Source organism: Gadus morhua, chromosome 3, assembly GCF_902167405.1.
Source record: "Gadus morhua chromosome 3, gadMor3.0, whole genome shotgun sequence".
In the NCBI taxonomy this organism is placed as follows: domain Eukaryota; kingdom Metazoa; phylum Chordata; class Actinopteri; order Gadiformes; family Gadidae; genus Gadus; species Gadus morhua.
The window spans coordinates 28394885-28414004 of NC_044050.1; the positions used below are offsets into that span (position 1 = coordinate 28394885).

Here is a 19120-nt window from a genome sequence, read left to right on the forward strand (position 1 = left end):
AGAGACAGAGACAGAGACAGAGAGAGAGAGAGAGAGAGAGAGAGAGAGAGAGGGAGAGAGGGAGAGAGAGAGACAGAGACAGAGAGAGAGAGAGAGAGAGAGAGAGAGAGAGAGAGAGAGAGAGAGAGAGGAAGAGATGGAGAGAGAGACAGAGACAGAGAGAGAGAGAGAGAGAGAGAGAGAGAGAGAGAGAGAGAGAGAGAGAGTAGATGCAGATAGAAGGGGAGGAGGTAAAGGTGGAGTGGAGGATAGAGAGCGGCGATTTGGAACAAGAGAAAAGTAGCAGAGAGGAGGAGCGGTAGGAAGAGGAGCGGAGGGGGTCGGGAGGAAGAGAGAAGAACAGAGAAATGTCCCAGCCGATGAGCAGGATGAAGTTGGGGTGAGAGAGGGCTAACAGGCCATCGAGAAGGGCCAAATGTGTGCGTGACTGTGAATATTCATATTTCCGAGAATATATGAAAAATACACAAATACGGTATTTGATGCTCTTGCATTCTTTGAAAAATTTGCCATTTATTGCGTTTGCATTATTGAAGCCCTTGTTGCATCCTGCTTGTTCACTGGAACATCTAAAGGAAGGGATAAATAACGAAAAATATAATTAACCACAAATATACTCAAATTGGATTATGTTCAAGCTAAGATTCACGACTGTGTGTGTTTGTGTGTGTGTGTGAGTATGTGTGCCTGTGTGTGTATGTGTGTGTTTGTGTGTGTGTCTTTGTGTGTGAGTGTGCATGTGTGTGTTTGAGCGTGTTTCCGGGTGTGCATGCGTGCGTGTGTGTACGTACGTGTGTCCGCGCGCGCGCGCGTGTGTGTGTGTGTGTGTCCATGTGTGTGTGCGTGGCAACCTCCGACATACTACCCCCCCCCCCCTTCCTCTGACGTGTGGCGGAGTGCATTTATATGAAGGCCCAGTTAACCTTTCCTTCGTGTCCGGCGTCGCGCTGACGTGACATTTTATTAGCCGTGGCAGGTGCTATATTACCACGCCGTCCGGCCGCAGGATTACATTAGGCTGTTATCACTCTCCTCCTCTACATCTCCCCGACTCCCCGCACGCTCCCGCTGCTCCCCGCACTCCTCCTCCTCTGTCGCGCCCGGCGACCCCTCAACCACCCCCCCCCCCCCCCCCCACACACACACCCCCACCGTGGGGCCCCCCCCCTACCTCGATCTCCTCGCGTCTCAAACACGATCCGCCATGGATATAAAGTCTGAAGCGAGAGGGGACGGAAAGGTTGAGCGGGGGAGATGAAAAAAAAAAAAAGATGGATTACAAAGGAGGAGACGGGGGGAGAGAGAGAGAGAGAGAGAGAGAGAGAGAGAGAGAGAGAGAGAGATGCATACGAATGGAGAGGACATCAGAAGAGGACAACAGGATCAGAGTATAAGGAAAGTGCGGAGGAAGATGGAGTCAGATGAGGTGTAAGAGGGTGAGTGAGAGTGTGCGTGCATCTCTGTTTGCATCAGTCTGTGTGTGTGCGTGTGTGTGTGTGTGCGTGTGTGTGTGTGTGTGTGTGTGTGTGTGTGTGTGTGTGTGTGTGTGTGTGTGTGTGTGTGTGTGTGTGTGTGTGTGTGTGTGTGTGTGTGTGTGTGTGTGTCTGTGTGTGTGCGTGCGTGTGCGTTTGTGTGTGAGTGATTGTGCGTGGGCGTATAGGAAGTGGGTGGTTGAGCACCTGGGAAGCGTGAACTAAAGACGTAACCTCAAGATACTTTAGAGCGAGAGAGCGACAGCGAGAGAAAGAGAGAGCGAGAGAGAGAGACACACACAGGGAAAGAGAGTAAGACACCTTCAAATAGAGAGACAAAAAGACAGAGACAGACAGAGACAGATGAAGGAAACAGAGACAAATTGATAGAGACAGAGACACCGAGAAAGAGAGAGACACAAAAACAGACTGAGACAAACAAAGACAGAGACAGACACACAGACACAGAGACATAGAAACAGACACAGAAAGGGAGACAGTCAGATGGATAGAAACAAAGACAGATAGAAAGATACAAAGACAGAGACACAGAGAGAGAGAGACACAGAGACAGAGACACACAGAAAGAGACACAGAGACAGAGAGACAGAGACACAGACAGACACACAGAGACAGAGACAGAAAGAGAGAGACAGACACAGAGACACAGAGACAAAAGGCCAAAGACACGCAGACAGAGAGACAGAGACAGACGCACAGACAGAGACAGAGACACAGAGAGACAGAGACACAGAGCGAGAGAGAGGCAGAGAGACACAGAGGCAGAGAGAGGCAGAGAGAGACAGAGGCAGAGAGAGGCAGAGAGAGACAGAGGCAGAGAGAGGCAGAGAGAGACAGAGGCAGAGAGAGGCAGAGAGAGACAGAGGCAGAGAGAGGCAGAGAGATGCAGGCTTTGAATGACGGCTTTGTTAAACACGTACAGAGGCAGACCCAGAGGGAGTCCACCGGGGTAGCGGGACTCGCGGAGATGGAACGGGGACATGCAAGAGGAGAGGGCAGATTGATCTTCTAGTTCCATTAGTCTTTATATTACATCTCCTGGATGTGGCATTGTATGCTTCAACACCCTTATTATCCAGATGACATGGCGGGTTTGTGTGTTTGTGCCAGTGTGTGGTTTTTGTGTCGCGTGTGTGTGTGTGTGTGTCTACGTGAGTGTGTGAATGCATTTTTGTGAGTGTATGTGTTCTGTGTGTGTATGTGTTTTTGTGTGCATGTGAGATGTGTGTGCGTGTGCGTTTGTGTATGTCTGTGTGAGTGTGGGTGTATGTGTTTTTGTATTTTGTGTGTCTAAGTGAGTGTGTGTGTATGTTTGGGTGCGTGTGTATTTGTCTATGTGAGTGTGTGAATGCATGGTTGTGAGTGCATGTATTCTGTGTGTGTGTTTGTGTGTGTGTGTATGTGTTTTTGTGTGCATGTGAGATGTATGTGTGTTTGCAGGAGCTTATGTTTGGGCGTGTGTTTGTCTACATGAGTGTGTGTGTGTGCGTGCGTGCGTCTGCGCATGCGCGTGCATTTGTGCTTATATGCGTGCGTGCATCCCGATTCGCGCGTGTCTGTGCACGACAATTGAGGCTTACGTCCATTGAGGAGCAATGGGCTCGCATGGGGGGAACTAAAATAAACAATGCAATCAGAGTCGAGTGAGCGGACGGCAGGTGACCTTAAAGGCATTCGCTGCTCTGGGAATTCCAATGTACTGTTGTCGAGGCCCGCAGTAGCAGACACCTTTCCACTGCGACTAACAAGAGACTTGAGATATCAATTGTCATTTAAGAGCAGGTAGGGGTTTAGGCCACTGGCTTAAAATAGTCTAGTTTGACGTCCACTGGGATCCGAGCACGTATACGCAAGGCTTTTTATCTCGAAGAACCACCAGCCACTACAGTATACAATACCTCCACCTACTTCTCACACAGTGGTGCTGGAGGGTGGGGGGGGGGGGGGGGAGAGAGAGAGAGAGAGAGAGAGAGATTTCTAACACAGTCTTACTGGACGGGCTTGAGGAGTGAATTCACTCTCCAGGCTTTTTGATGGAGTTGGACCAGAGACTGCCTTTCCTTTAATTCAAACCTCACATGGAGTCACTTCTCATTTCACCTGCTGGATGCTATCTCTCCCTCTCCGCCTGCACTCCCATTGGGTGGTTGGGTTTTCAGGAGCCAATGGTCTGTTTAACTGTTGCAGCCACATTAGAGAGTGTGCCAAAAAAAATGAAAACACCAGCTGTTACAGCTTATGCACGCACACATCGAACAGACGCACACACACATGCATGTGCACAACATAGCCACGCACATCCATACACAAGCATGTGCATAGACACAAATACACACACACACACGCAAGCGCACACAGCCAAGCACATCCAAACACGTACACACACATGCAAGCGCACACGGCCACAGACATCCACACACAACCATGTGCGTACGCATACTCACAAATGCAAACACACACATGCACACACACACCCATGCACTTTACTCTATCAGACATAGCCGCACATTCTTTCTAGATCATCAGGGTTAGAGGAGTAAGTTAGAGTGACACAAAAGTTTCGGAGCCACTCATGGATTCAAAAAGTGGCAACTGTGTGTGTGTGTGTGTGTGTGTGTGCGTGTGTGTGTGTGTGTGCGTGTGTGTGTGTCGGCGGCACCAAGACAGATTGCCACCACTACAAACTGGTACCGAATCATGATTGTGAAACTGGGTTCAAACTTCCAAGCCTTCCAGCGAACAGGGTCACAGAGATAGATGGCGAGAGCGACAGAGCACAGATGAGCTGAACGCGCAGAGGAACGACGCGAGGTGGAGCAGAAAGCATGAAGGTCGACTGCTGAAAAGGGAAGTCCGATGCAGTACCGCGCTCTGTCTCGTGAATATGCACATCCGAGCCTGGCTCCTCACCATCACCTGACACTATGTATTTCTGAGTTTATTATTAATCCATTGTATTGTATCGGAGAGTATTTATATCCTTTAAGAGACCAAACACAATCCAAAGTGTCAGGTCAGCAATGATTCAAACCCCACTCAACCATACCTCCTCCTCTCCTCCTTCCCCTTGCGCTCTCTCTGACTCCAAAGGAGCCCCAATTCTGGCTCTAACCTTGTTTCTGCCTCGTATTTTTTTTTCCCTCACTTTGTTTGTGCCCCTTTTGTTCAAGCCTCTCCCCTTCCCCCCTCTCCTCTCATTCGTCCTCTTGGCTCTAACTTTGTGACTCCACTCCCTCTGTTGTCACGGTGCCTTTGTGCGGCTCCCAGATCCATTCTGTTCTCCTCAGCTCTTCTCGGTCTCCTCTGAGCTCAGTGTCAGAACTCTTTCACTCTCCCCCTCTCCCTCTCTCTTGCTCCCCCTCTCTCATGCCTCCCTCTTGGTTTACTAATCCTGCGTGACGCCTGTCACATTTTCATCTCAGCTTTACATTCAAGCCCCTCTGCTCCTGTGTAAGCCACTACTGCTACTGACGCTCCTTTAAAGCTAGTGTAGGCAATTTATTTGAGCTCTTTTGTCATATTTGTTGACGTTCTCATCGCATCCCAACAGTTATCAAATCAAATGCTCCAACTAAAACATACATCTGATATCTGGCTGTCGCAGGCCGGATTTAAGCCCGGCCAATCGGTTAATTCAACCAGTGATTGGTCGACCAGATTTTTGCCTACCTTCTTGTGTGCACTCATCTACATTTACCTGACATTATCCAAAGTCCAATATTCATAAAACAGTCGGTACAGTGAGGATGTTCATAGAACCAAGTTCAAATCACTAGGTTAACCCATTCCCCATTTACAAAGACAGCTAGGTTAAGATGCTAAACACTGGTCCCTCAGTTTACCACTAGGTGTGATGATGGAAGCAATCAGCCACTCTGGTTAGAGAAGACGTGGGATTGTCGACTTGTTTGATGGATCAGGTGGTAAAGTAGGGGCCCTTGAAGTGACTCTTGTTTTTAGATTGATTAAACCCCTTTTAACTAATCTGAAGCACCTGTAAGCTGCTCAGCGCCAATCAATGAAAGTACACCGACTCAACATTCACAGAGAAATGACAGTTGGAGTGTACATTAGATCAGCAGAAGCTGTAGGGAGGACACTTTATTCAAATGATATTGCACAGTAGTTGTAACCTCCATTAGGATTGATTGTCTAAAATATTGTCAACGTTAATACTATATACACACCAAATAACAATTTGAAAGACACTATACAATGATAATTTGATCAAAAATTTAGAATCGCATCTTCAAAACCGAAGCAAGCCTGAATAGAATTGCAAGACAATACATTTCCCTGCACGTCTAGCAAAACCAGCATTAAAACAAACAATTTGTGCATTAAAAGAGTTTATTCATGAGGTAACAAGTGTTAGTTCAGGCAGACTTGTGATAGCAACTTTGCTGGTCCTCATGCTCTCTAGCAGATGGATATGAAGATTGAAGTCAGTTCATAGCAAACATGTGCACTGGATGATTAGAAAGATATTTGATAAAACATAAACTAAAATGTCAAAAGGAAAAAGCACCATGGGGCTGCCTGTGTTGTAAATCAGAGGTTGCAGAAACATTGATTATTGTAGCCTACTGACACTCAAGTTAAATATGTAAAGGCTCATCTTCAGGGCATTAAGCTGCCTATCCAGGTCAATGCAGTTTAACAATCAGGCCATTAAAGCGGCAAACCCTAACTATAAGCAAGTGATTGATACGGAATGGGGTGAAGGTACAAATACATCCATCCAGGCCAGTCTGGTATCTGCACGACTCCCATTTCGAACCACCAACTGGAAGGAGATCATATTTTAAAAGTGACAAAACTTTAAGGGCTTGCAAATAGCCAGGAATGCAGTTGACAAGACAATCCTACAGTCGAGGCGGAGAACAAGCCAATCATTTAAATTAGACCAACTACACAAGACCAAGTCAGATGACCAAGTTTCTAGAAAAGTAGCATTACGAAGCAAATAGGTGGCTTCCAGGTGCATAGGAGTTACTGCACCTAAAGAATAGTGTTCTAAAGTCAAGCCTGCAAACAGCATCCTCCCCTAAGAGAAATCTCATAATTGAATAAGAATCACCTGGTTCTCAGCCCCACGACCACACGTCAGGAATCAGCCAGACAAGAGTGCCGTTAGACCAGAAGAACGTCATCAAGTGGGGCTGGTCCAGAAAGGCATGCTACGGTTCAACAAGTGGGTCTGGACCAGAAGACATTCATGGTTTGGTGCAGTGCATCAAGGTACTAGAAAAGTGTGGCATGGTACATCAAAACAGGTCATCATGGTAGAGCAAAGTGGGGCTGGACCAGAAGACAGTCATGGTGGAGGTTCATAAAGTGTGGCTGAACCAGAAGAGCATCATGCATGGAACGTCAAAGTGGGGTTGGACCAGACGATGCAAGGATCAGAGAGCACAAGATCCACCAGATCAAAGTGGCCAGGCTTCACATTGCGGAGTCAAAGACTAGGAAAGAAACCGTTCTGCACGATGCAGAGAATCAGATAGAGCTGAATATCTTCCTGTGAGCCAGGGTTCTACTTGATAGCCCTCTCCCGCCCATTTGATAGCAGTTCCCCAGCGTCGCACTGTTAGACGCTTTTCCCCATTTTGTTGCCAAGGTAACCAGGGCCTAGTCTCAGTGTACGGTGGAGGTAGTCATTGCTCTGGGGGGGCCAAAGGGGCCCCCCCATAAGTCAAGACAGTCACCTCATCAACACAAGTCATACAATATATATACTCACCTCATTGAAAACACATTTATCGTCAAAATCCATAGCAAGTTTAACAGGAGTTCGTTTTCCCTCTAAATATATGCCAAAATATTGAGTTGTACTTTAAATTTAAGGACTTTAACTTCTAGCAGAGTTTGTATTGGTCTTAAGTAAAAAAATATGTATTTTGATCAATGCACTACATTTGTCACCATGACAAAAACTAATTTAGGGACCAGAAGTGGCAAGTACTTTAGCGTAAAATTACAACTCAATAGAAAGTGCAGATCCCATGTGTGCAGTGAACCAATACACAAAAATCAAGGCCCACCTCAAAAGCCCAAACCACATCTAAACATCTCCATCCATCCAGCTCATGAAATAAACATGGCGTTACTCACTGCGGCGTTCCTCGCTGAAGCTAACCACTGGTGGCCAAAAAAACCGCAGCAATGACAGGGACAGGAGCCGGAATCACAGACCGCAGCAAACCTCTTTGAACAATAAGAGAAACAGAAGCAAGCATCAAAAGTATAACACATGACTCACCAAAGAATAAAACAGCTGCAGACTCACCAGCTGGGTTAGGCTAGAGGCAGCCTCCACAAACAACGGAGGCCAGGGAGATACTGGAACACACCAGCTGCGTCTAATTAACATAAGTGCCAAACTGCATTGACCAATCATGGTCACTGGATGCAGGTGGAGGGTGTGGCATCAATTATGTTTCGCGCAAGCTGATTGGTGCTGCTACATTGGGGCTGGAAGCATGTGTGATTGACTGGTCAATCCGATGCCACTGTAATCAAAAAGGGATTGGCATGACCACCTGCCTTTTGGAAGCAAAGGACTATTGTAACGTTAGACATTGTGTCGCACGGCGGAAGTATGGGTTGTTGTTCTGGTATTATTTATACCATGTAGTGCTTTTATATTTCATATTTTGCATGTACTGCGTTTAAGCTTTTTATTGTCTTTGGTTTTACCTGATCGGACTAAACTACGGGACCCGGCGATACATCGGCGTAGAGGTGGTGGGGGAAAGAGTCCATGATGGTGTAGTGGATGGGGGCTTCTGCTCCCAGCCATTAACGCACTAGCTTTGCGGCCATTGCGGTCATGTGGCCATCGCTGTGTCCACATGACCCCCGGATGGCCTCCTTGAGCCAGAACCCCTGACCCGCTACCGTCTCCGTAACGACCTGGATCTGAATCCACCCACTCTGCTAAATGAGCAGTGCGGTGTTAATAGGATTTACAGAGAGTATCTCTGCAAGGCTGAATATATATTTTTATTTTTTGGGGGATTTCAACATCCCTCCGGTAATACCTCTACCTATTAATTTATTGCAGTCGATCTGTTTTATAATTCCTGATCAAAGATTGAGTTGGGTTTTGAAGACTCTATCTTTGCCTCTAACCCATATTATTGCACTCATTGCTCCGGTCGTTGTTTTTTTTCTCCATATCTAACCTGCACATGCAGTCCATCTAGTTCCCCCCGAGCAGGGAAACGGCATCACGTGAAGAGAAGGGTTGACAGTTCCCTCATGTCATTATGTACACCCTGATGAAATCAGCAACTCTAGCACAATATTGGAAAGAAACATGAGATTTGGCGTAGCTCCGCCTACATGCTAATGCCAGTCAGTCGATCAATGTACAGGGCTACTGAGTGATCATCCGATCAGTTCAAAGCAATCAAAGGTCCAGGATCTAGGATATCTTTATTATCAGCAAAGGGCAAATAGTTTTACAGCCAGCAGTAATCACATCACAGTCAGACAAACCATAAATGATTGCCTCACTGTGCAACAAGTATAATATGAAAACCACATTGAGTTATTTAAAAGGTCTTTGGCAGCAGGGACAAATTAGTCTGTTTTGTTTTAAGTCGAAAGGACTAACCGCAGCAGATTGTATCTTGGGCCTGATGGAAGTAACATGAACTCCCTGGACAGGCAGCGCCAGGAATAATTGGGGCTTCTTCAAAGTCCTTACCCTGTTCAAATGAGAAGGGTCATGCCTGCGATGTTGCTGAACACTTTGACATGTACCCTGTAATCTATTTATATTTCTGAGACTAAGGAACCCGTACCAACTCATAAAGGAAAAGGTGAGGACTGATTCAATTAAACAGGAATAAATAATGTTGAAAATCACATTTTCAACATTAAAACTTAAGAGCTTACTATAATGATTATCAGCAGCTTTGGATAATACTTGACTTTAATTGCCAAGGCCATAAGGATTACCATTGCTAAGTAATAACCGTGACAAGATAATATGAAACCCGTTATATTGACGGAGCAGTGTAGATTCTATATATCTAGACATAAGTTTTCTATTGATTGGCATGTGGCTGAGTTAAATCAGCAGGTAGAGAAAGTCACATGTAGAATACAAGAAAATTGGAATCAGAGTGGATGTTGTATTCATCTATAAAATATTATTTTCAGGTGATACCATAGTAATGTCATGTGTTATTAAGGCCACCATCGCATCGAGATGTGAAACTTGCTTTGGAAGCTGAAAACGGAGGCATGCAAGACCTTGACGGCATCTATTAAGAAGAGACTAATGCTTATCTTTAAAGTCCTGCAACACTTTGAAAAGTGTTTTGCGGCGTTCATATTGACAGAATGTTTAGGCTACAGCGTAATTCTGGACTGCTGTTTGTACATAAATACCAGAAGCAGCCATGATGCCTAACCCAGACGAATGCTGGAACCATCAGTTCTGCTTCCAACATGTTAGACCCTCTTTTAACTCTTCCTTCCCGATTCTCCTATCAATCATTTCTACACGCACACACACATATACACGCACACACAAACGCATGCACACACAAACGCATGCACACACGCAGATCAACATATGCACACATGCACGCACGAATGCATGCACACACGCAAATGAACATATACCCGTATTCACACACACACACACACACATGAACATATGCCCGTATTCACACACACACACACACACACACACACACACACACACACACACACACACACACACACACACACACACACACACACACACACACACACACACACACACACACACACACACTCTAAACTGACTATATTTGTGTCCATTACAGGCCATGTAGACCGGTTAAAGTGAGATTTAGTGCCAAGTCTCGCCCGGGTGAAGACAGCCCTCTCCTCGAGCCGCGTTCATATTGAGCTGTCTGCTAAAGTGAGCTACATTGAGTTAGCTCAGTGTATTTATTAATCCATGCAAATGCCATTTATTCCCCCCCCCCACCCCACCCCCTTCAATACTTAGTGGGATGTGGGAGTGGAGAGAAAGGGACAGAAGAGAGAAATATAGTGAGGAATGGTGGATTTTTTTTTGTGCTCCTTCAGTAGCTTGATTATGTAGTACTCATCGTAACATTTGCTGGCTGCTCGCTCTGTAAGATGAATATATACATACAAAGGAACGGCCCCCGAAGGAACAAGGATCTCAGCGCGCCACAGCTGCTGTGCTAACAGGCGTGGTGGAAATTAGTTTGTAAGACGCTAAGCACACACACACACACACACACACACACACACATACACACACACACACACAACACACACACACACTCACCCACACCCACTCTCTCTCTCTTCCCCACACACACAAACACACACACATCACACAAAGACACACTCACACAGTCTCTCCCCCACACAAACACAGACACCCACAATCATATAATACACACAGAAACACACACGCACACACTTTCTCTCACACTCACAAACACACATATTCTCCCTTACGCCCGCACAAACCAGCAAAATATAGACACACACACACACGCACACACGGAAGCATGAATCACACACATACTCACACACACAGGCTCACAAAAATGCAAAGGCAAACTCACACACGCAAGCATCAATAGACACACACATACAAACACACACACATACAGAGATATTGAGAGAGAGAGAGAGAGAGAGAGAGAGAGAGAGAGAGAGAGAGAGAGAGAGAGAGAGAGAGAGAGAGAGAGAACGACCCTGTCTTATAATATTAACAATATGACCCTGGATCTCCATTAACACTATTCTTAATGGTATGGTTTTTAAGATATCACTGTGATTTATTTCCCAATTAGGACTTAGAGAGAAAGTTGCGCACTAGTTTCACCAAACTGCATAAGTATTACCTTCAACCATAGTGTCATCAATTGGCTCATAACAAAATATATATCCTGCTTGTGTACGCTACACAACACAACAACCACAGGCTGTAATTCTTTCTTATTTACCGACATCAACTATTTGGCAGTTATTGTATTCAAATAAATAACATTGACGGATTCAGCTTTTTTTTCCATTGCTACCCTAACATTAAAAACATACGACAGATGGAGAGACTTGGCAAGGAGTCGGGTTCGGATAAAAATGCAATCAATTAGCCTCAAATGCCCACGATTTATATTGGGTCGCTCTCATAGAAAACACAACCTCCGTTCCTTTACCACTGACGCGGCTTGTTAATAATGTTTACATCAGCCGTGTTGTTTCCTGTTCCGTCACACTAGGAGGCTAATTGTGCTGGATGTTTAAAGGGGGGGGGGCACGGGAATTCGGATAATTGGCAATAATTAATTTCCATCAACTGTGTTGATTGTAAACCGTATATGTTTAACAAAGCCCTAATTTCAGCCGGAACACTTATTTACAGAATCGACGCAAATTGCAAATCTTTCACTGATGAATTCACACACGTTTCATTGAGTAATAAGTCACCTTATATTTTCGCTTCCTCTCTCTTTCTTCCTCTGCATTGCTGTTGACAGGTGTAACCTTTCCGACTCTCTCATTACTGCGACCAGGTTATTCTTGTTCTCCTCCGCTCCACGGCCTCCTTTTGTTTTACAATGCAGAGGACGCTAACCCCTAGCGGCGTAGCCACCCGACAACAGGAACCTCCGCCCCGTGGCCCCCCCGAGTTATCCATGCATGAACACGTTTAATACGCAGTACTGTTCCTTTACGTGGGCAACACGCGAGGCTGGGCGATCATCAGAGCGCTGGGGTGCCACGTTGGAGGCGTGTTGAATACAGCGAAGCCAACAGACCGGAGAGTTCACCATGTTTCTCCCTTGTAAAACCATGGAAACGTGCTCAGGTTCAGAAATCAAGAATGACGTTGGTTGTTTATTTCCAATTCCTTTGGCTTTATAACGTCAAACAATGTAATGTGATTGGACTCTGGGCTCCAGCGCTGAACTCCGCAGGAACACCTTGGCAACAGTGGCACTGAAAGTGGGTTGATAACTTCTAGTTCCCAAACTTAATTGAGCCCTGTGCTGCCAACCGCCCATATCCACCCTCCCACTCTCCCATATCACCCATCTCTTGGCCGCTATCAGACACCATCACCTTCGCCTTGTCCTGGAGCCCCCATCACACCCTCCCATCGGCCCCGTCGTGCATCATGCACCAACATCGCTGACAGACGTCAAAACAGGGACATTAGAGTTTGAATAGAATGAGCCTTCAGTCAGGTCCAAGGGCAGACTGATCTTTCTAACAAGCTCCGGTCGTTTTAACCTCTGGATGGGAACACACAGAGTCAGAGACAGTGATGGTGATGCATTATGGGATTTAATTGAGTCATTTGGTCTGGTCTGGTGTGGCTTAAACAGTAACTGGGGGAACATTGACTAGCATTAAAGCCTGAATGGCGTGTGACCAATTAGGCCGAGCACCATTGCTCATCAGCGTTTGATCAGGTCTAGATGGCAGAGAGGGACGGTGGCAGCTGGCCAGGCGGTACACAGAGTGTCGAGAGATTGATTCGTCCCTTTGTTTAAATCGGGTATGGACCAACTAAGCGCTTTTCACATAGTCCCCTGAAGTTTTTGTTATGCTATCTTTTTTTTCGTTTTTAATATCTATATCTTATCTAAGCCTCACAGAAACCCCCTGGAACACGCAGCCGGTCGTTATGGTTTTAACGGGCCGACCTTTTGCTCTCTTCGACTTCTGCCGGAGCCAGCGACGCACTTTCCTTCATCCCCCCTGCCTTCTATTTTCCATCACAACTTAATCCGCATGCATACCCTCGAACACTAGTCAAACTTTAAGAAATCACAGCCCGCCTCGCTGGAAGGTGAGCGATGGGCCATCCTGGCCGATTAACCAGAAAGTTTTCTGACCTGCATTACCCCTCAGCTTGTTCTGAATAGAGAGCAGGGAGGTGGGAGTATTCAGGGGGGGGGGGGGGGGCGGAGGGTTTCGGGAGGGCTGGGGGCCCTTTCTGCGTTTATCTGTAGTAGAGAGACGGAGCTCCCTTATCCTCTCTCTCTCTCGCTCATCTCCTCGCACCAATTAAAAGGGAGTAGATGCTTTGGGTTTTGGTGAGGAGCGCACATCTCTCTTATGGTTTCACCGTGTTTAGTATTCATAAGGTAGGGGCTGATGAGGGATCCTTGAAATAAATGTAAACACACATATAGAGCACAGGTGTTTCTGACCATCAGCCCGTATTTCGTACCTATTGACACCCTTTTGCATTATTGAGAATGTAACTGCAGCGTTTTCGTGTTATTTGTGCGTGTGTGTGTGTGTGTGTGTGTGTGCGTGTGCGCCTATGTGAGTGCGCCGCCCGTGCAACGCATGTGCACGTGCTCGGAGCGGCGCAGAATGCGGTGGCAAAGTACTGCAGGCGATGATTAGGAGGGGGCTTAAGCAGTGGGATCTCTGGGTCTAATCACTGCGCGCATTTCAAAGACGCGGGTGCCAATTAAAACTGATAGGACTCAATACGGGGGCTTAGGGGCTGCCACAGAGAGCGGCAACGCACCAAACATGAAAATCAATCGCCCCCTTACCCCCAACCCCATCTCCCTCGTCCTCCCCCCCCCCCCAAGAGGGGGGGGGAGGACGAGGGAGATGGGGGTGGGGGTTGTCCAGCCACTGATCCGAGAAGAGCCCGGGATAAACACACGGGCTCTCCGCGGGGCCTCCAGGTGGAAGAGGGTAGGCGAGGGGTAGGAGAGGAGAAAATAAAATAAAATAGAAGTATCTCCGAGGTTTCTTGTGTTCCCTCGTGTGTCCCGCAGATCAAAGGGGCCTCTGTTCGTTCCTGAGTTGTACATCAAGGACAAAAGAGAAAGAAAAAAAAAAACAGACTCGCCAGGTAATAAAACCACACAAAGTACTAAGATCTTTATTGAGAGAGAGTAGGATTACAAAGACGTTTGCACTGAATATTCATTAGCGTGAGCGGTTTGATCAACAGTGAGGCTAGTGGAGTGATTGTAATACAATGCTGTTTGGTGCGATAGATCAAGGTAAGAGAGAGTCACCATTAGAGGCTGTTGTTCATTTCCCCCCTGAGACGCAGTGCCCGCGCACAGACGAGAGCTGAATGCCACAGTCGGCCCTCCTCCCCCCTCCTCCCCCCTCCCTATCGGCCGCATGAGGTCACAATCCGACGAGGCAATTTAAGGTTATGTCGAAGATATTGTGACAGGGTGAGTGAGTTTGTGGATGTGCGGGCATTTGTGTGTACGCGTGTCTGTGCGGGCTAGTGTGTGTGTTTGTGTGTGTCTATGTATGTGTATGTGTCTGTTTCTTTGTGTGTGTGTGTGGTCTAGTGCATGTATGTTTATGTGTGTGTGGCCTAGTCCATGTGTGTGTGTGTGTGTGTGTGTGTTTGGTCAAGTGCATGTGTGTGTGTGTGATTGTGTGTGGCCCAGTGCATGCCATCTAACACTCTGTGACAAGCTGATAACATATTTCATGTCAGCCCATTTGACATCATTAACTAATAAAGATCGATTGTTCTTTGTTCCCCGTCAATGACTTTGGTCTTGCTATTGGCCTGCCACTCTGTTGTGGTGTGTGTGTGTGTGTGTGTGTGTGTGTGTGTGTGTCCTTGTGTGGGTGTGTTTCTGTGCGCATGTAAGGAAGAAAAACAAGCAAGTGTGTTTCGCTACAATCAGCACTTTCCTTTCCAGAGATCAGACTCTGGCTGGACCCAGCCTTCTCCCATGATGCTTTGCAGGGAAAAGTCTTGGAAATATTCCAGGAGGTGGCTAGACATCATGAAGAGAGAGTACAAGACAGAGAGGGAGAGAGAGAGAGAGAGAGAGAGAGAGAGAGAGAGAGAGAGAGAGAGAGAGAGAGAGAGAGAGAGAGAGAGAGAGAGAGAGAGAGAGAAAGAGAAAGAGAGAGAGATAGTAGTTAGTGTAATATAAAAATTAAATGTTCAATCATTACCAAACAAAATCCATGACAAATGTCATGGTATACGCCAAGCTGAATAACATACGGGAAATCATGAAGTGTAACAGTAAAACATCCCCGACAGAATTAGGAAATTAATTACACTCACAATCAAAGACAAATTACTCTCGGAAACCATTCCAAAAAACGACACAAAACACAACGTTGAACTAATAGCCAGTGAGGAACGAGAAATCGAAATCACTCGCAGTCAGCCGACTGTGTTTTCTTCAGACCATGCGAGGAGCTGTCAGTCATAAAGCAGAGAGATTGCGGCAGTCTTCAGGGGGACTATGGTAATAAATGATAGGAGTCACTTGTGGGCTGCAATCTGTCCTGCCACTCTTGAGCAAAGTCTGCAGCAGAGTTATGATACATCCGTGCAAACTTCCTTTGATGGAAGGCATATGCAGTATATGGAGTCCGCGAGGCGGTATACAATATGCCTGCACCGTCGGAACGGGATTGATCTGTAAGGGAACTCAACACCTCGGCCCACTTTGAAAATATAACTGCAAAGAGGCCGTTTGGAAGGAGACTGCCTATTGGCCGCATTCAGAAATGTGTTTGTGAAAACACTCTGTGGACAAGTGAATACACCTTTGTGTACGTAAAGCTGTGTCAGAAATGGTGGAACACATTTTTATTTTGTATTTAGGATTGGGTTGTGAATTTCACGTCTGACAAACCACACTAAGACCAATTCCCACCAAATCAACCATTACACATATCTAGGAGGCCGGGTAGGCAATTTATTTTTTGAGCATTTTTGTCTTATTTGTTCATCAATCATCAATCAATCAATCATTTGATTGGATGGCCTGACTGTCTGTCTGGCGACCCACCCGGCTACCCTCGTCAACTCTGCAACTGCACTCATTGCGCTTGAATGCATGAGTCTTCCGTTAGGCTGGGCAGACCTATTGCTAAAGCAGGCGAGCTAGTCGTGTATTTCAGTGAGAGGCATTGGAGAGGGCCTTGAAGGGAGGGATGGGATTCTTTCGGTTGGATACATTCAATATCTAGCGTACTCTGGCTGCTGTCTCCAAATGGCATAACCCCGTTGTAAATACATAGTTATTCATTATTTTTGGCTGATTATTTTGCAGTGTAAGCAATATGTTAAAAAAAAAGAAATGACTACATTTGCATTTGCATTTAGCGGACGCTTTTATCCAAAGCGAATTACAATAAGTACATTTATCAGGAGAAGGATTTTCTGGGTAAGACCACAGATATGTATGCGGCCTGGCTCAATGGTTTATGATCGAGATCTAATGAGCTATTAGTACATTTACCCTTACCACATTTTGTTGACATCTTTCTGTGTTCTGGTTTGTGTTTTCATTTCATTCTTTCGGAATGTCTTTGTAGTGTTCGAAGTGTGCAAAATTGTTTAATTTGTTTTCTAATTTAGTAAATTGGTGTCTGCTTTGTTTGCTGTGTTTGTTTTGCACTTGAGGTACAATTTTGGTTTTTCCAAAAAGAGAACATGCCCTCTTCAAAAACTGCACCAAACAAAATCTCCCAAAAACAAAACAAAAATCCACAGCCACAAACAAACAGACCAATTGACTCACAAGTTGGGCTTTTGTCCTTCCACGAGGTCTTCACGGGGGACCGGGTGGAGGGCTTCGTAGGTGCGGCCGGCTCCAGAGCCGTGGATGGCGTAGGAATTCATCTTGTTGACGTTGGGGGGGAAGAAGGCCCAGGGCAGGAGGGCCCCCCCCTCCCAGCGGCCCCCTGAGACGGTGGCATTGAACGACAGCGGCAGTTGTTGCTGCACACACACAGCACACAAGGGACCAAAGGGATAGGATTGATTTGTCGTTTTCTTTCAAGTGCAATTTTACAAATATAAAAAATAATATTTTGGTAATAGAATTCAAACGATTTTTGGCCCAGTACACAGGAACAATTGGTTGCCATCGTGGAAAGGTATTGGTTTCTATCCAAGAGCTCTGAATTAAAAGGAATGCTTTTCTCCTCTTTCAACCAATAACAATGAGCATTTTTGGGCCATTGGAAAGCATTTTTCAATTTTCTAATGTGATAAAAACTAAAAGGCTTACAATATAGAGAAAAACAAACTGCACATATTATTACATTAATGCATTGAATATATGTTCAATGCACAATATATGTTGAATGAATTGCGTTGACAACGTGCATAACCTTGTGCAAAGACTACAGCAACATAGACTAGACTTCAACACTCAAATCAAATGCTGGCTAAATGTACTTAATTGATGTTCATATGAATATATATATTTCTAAAACCATGTTTAACTCAATCACGGTCTGCCCACCTGGAATGCTTGTCCTCTCCCAGACAGCAACAACACCAGGTGCTGTCCATGTCTGAACACAAACAAACACAATAATGACGGAATAAATTAAATTCATTGTATAGAGATACATAAACATATATTGCATGTTGTTGTGGCCTTTAGCATTTTCACACACACACACACACACACACACGCACGCACGCACGCACGCACGCACGCACGCACGCACGCACACACATCACACACACACACACACACACACACACACACACACACACACACACACACACACACACACACACACACACACACACACAACACGAGAGTTTGATTATGTGTTTGCATGTGAGCAACCTCCCATGTCTTGGTCTTACAACACGCTTATCAAACATACAAAATCGGTGTATTCCTTAAGATCCAATTCATACACAATTCTTTAGATGTTATTCATACTTACGGACAGAGTTCTACCTCAAGGTAATTTTCAGTAGTGCTGTCCAAAAAAAAGGCCTCCACCACTGCAATCAACAATTAATTAATTTTACACTATTAAAATGTTGGAATAGGATTTGCATTTTCACCTTTTGAAATCTCAAAGCCCAAGACATCCTTGAAAACACATGATCGACGCTTCTTGAATGCATATCTCTCGAGTACTCTACTTATTAACAACAGGAACAAGTTGCATCACATTAACCCGTTGCAGCACAATTCAAGGATTCAATGTTCAATCCTCACCTTCATAGTCCCAGAGTGCGGGGAACGGCAGGCCAGGAGGTCCGTTAGGAGCCTCCGGATCATTAAAGAAGGGCCCAGAGACCTTCATCATTAACCCCCCATCTCCAGGGGAAAACGTGATCTTCACGGGGTCATGTGTTACGGGGATGCTGTCCCACGTGTGTCCAATCAATACACTTAAAAATAATAGAGGTCCGGTCACAAAATCCATCTTTGCACTAGATCACTTCAACATACAGGTCAAATGTGCAGTGTGTAGGAATATTGTTATAACTTATGTGATTCACAATACAACACGCTCAATAAATACTCCCTTGACCATGTCCTGCATTGAACTTTGCACACCATGTTACATCATTTGTTATAAAATGACGTTGGACACTTCAAAACAATCGGACTTTAGGTTGAATGATTGACTTCCTGGTACACCATTAACAACACATCTATTACCTTATTATCCGAGCACTCTTGGATTCTGGAACAGACATTCTCGAAAAATAAAGCATGAAATAGAAACGTTACGAAATAATATCTGACATGGAATATACATTGATATTTGCAACTATTCCCATCGATAAAAAAACATAACTACAGCAGCGCGGAACCATGATTGAGAACCGCGGAGGGAACGAG

At 45.6% G+C, this 19120-nt stretch overlaps 1 protein-coding gene and 1 long non-coding RNA gene across 3 annotated transcripts; both read right to left on the reverse strand.

The window, feature by feature from the left end:
- Positions 1 to 5563: 5563 nt before the first annotated feature.
- LOC115540726 (uncharacterized) lies at positions 5564 to 7867 on the reverse strand. The gene is made up of 4 exons (XR_003976221.1): positions 7783 to 7867; positions 7608 to 7700; positions 6574 to 6693; positions 5564 to 6279 (listed from the first exon to the last, which is right to left on the reverse strand). It is a non-coding gene; the product is annotated as an uncharacterized LOC115540726 (long non-coding RNA).
- A 6501-nt stretch (positions 7868 to 14368) lies between these two features.
- Positions 14369 to 19118, reverse strand: c3h4orf33 (chromosome 3 C4orf33 homolog). Of its 2 annotated transcripts, XM_030352254.1 has the most exons (6): positions 18938 to 19118; positions 18488 to 18663; positions 18207 to 18267; positions 17768 to 17819; positions 17039 to 17238; positions 14369 to 15268 (listed from the first exon to the last, which is right to left on the reverse strand). In XM_030352254.1, the coding sequence occupies exons 1-6, from the start codon at positions 18991 to 18993 to the stop codon at positions 15172 to 15174; spliced, it is 642 nt and encodes a 213-aa protein (XP_030208114.1). In that variant the 5' UTR covers positions 18994 to 19118; the 3' UTR covers positions 14369 to 15171. The 2 variants fall into 2 exon arrangements, with proteins under 2 accessions (XP_030208114.1, XP_030208115.1); XM_030352255.1 differs by lacking the exon at positions 18938 to 19118 and having other exon boundaries at positions 18488 to 18892.
- Positions 19119 to 19120: the final 2 nt, after the last annotated feature.

What these genes read in the sequence shown, in the direction of transcription:
- c3h4orf33 (XM_030352254.1), bottom strand. Translation starts at nt 18,993, where the DNA reads ATGCTTTATTTTTCGAGAATGTCTGTTCCAGAATCCAAGAGTGCTCGG. An exon ending in CTTGAGGTAGAACTCTGTCC is followed by an intron (nt 17,820 to 18,206) that starts GTAAGTATGAAT and finishes GTTTGTGTTCAG; the next exon opens with ACATGGACAGCACCTGGTGT. An exon ending in GGAGAGGACAAGCATTCCAG is followed by an intron (nt 17,239 to 17,767) that starts GTGGGCAGACCG and finishes GTGTGTGTGCAG; the next exon opens with CAACAACTGCCGCTGTCGTT.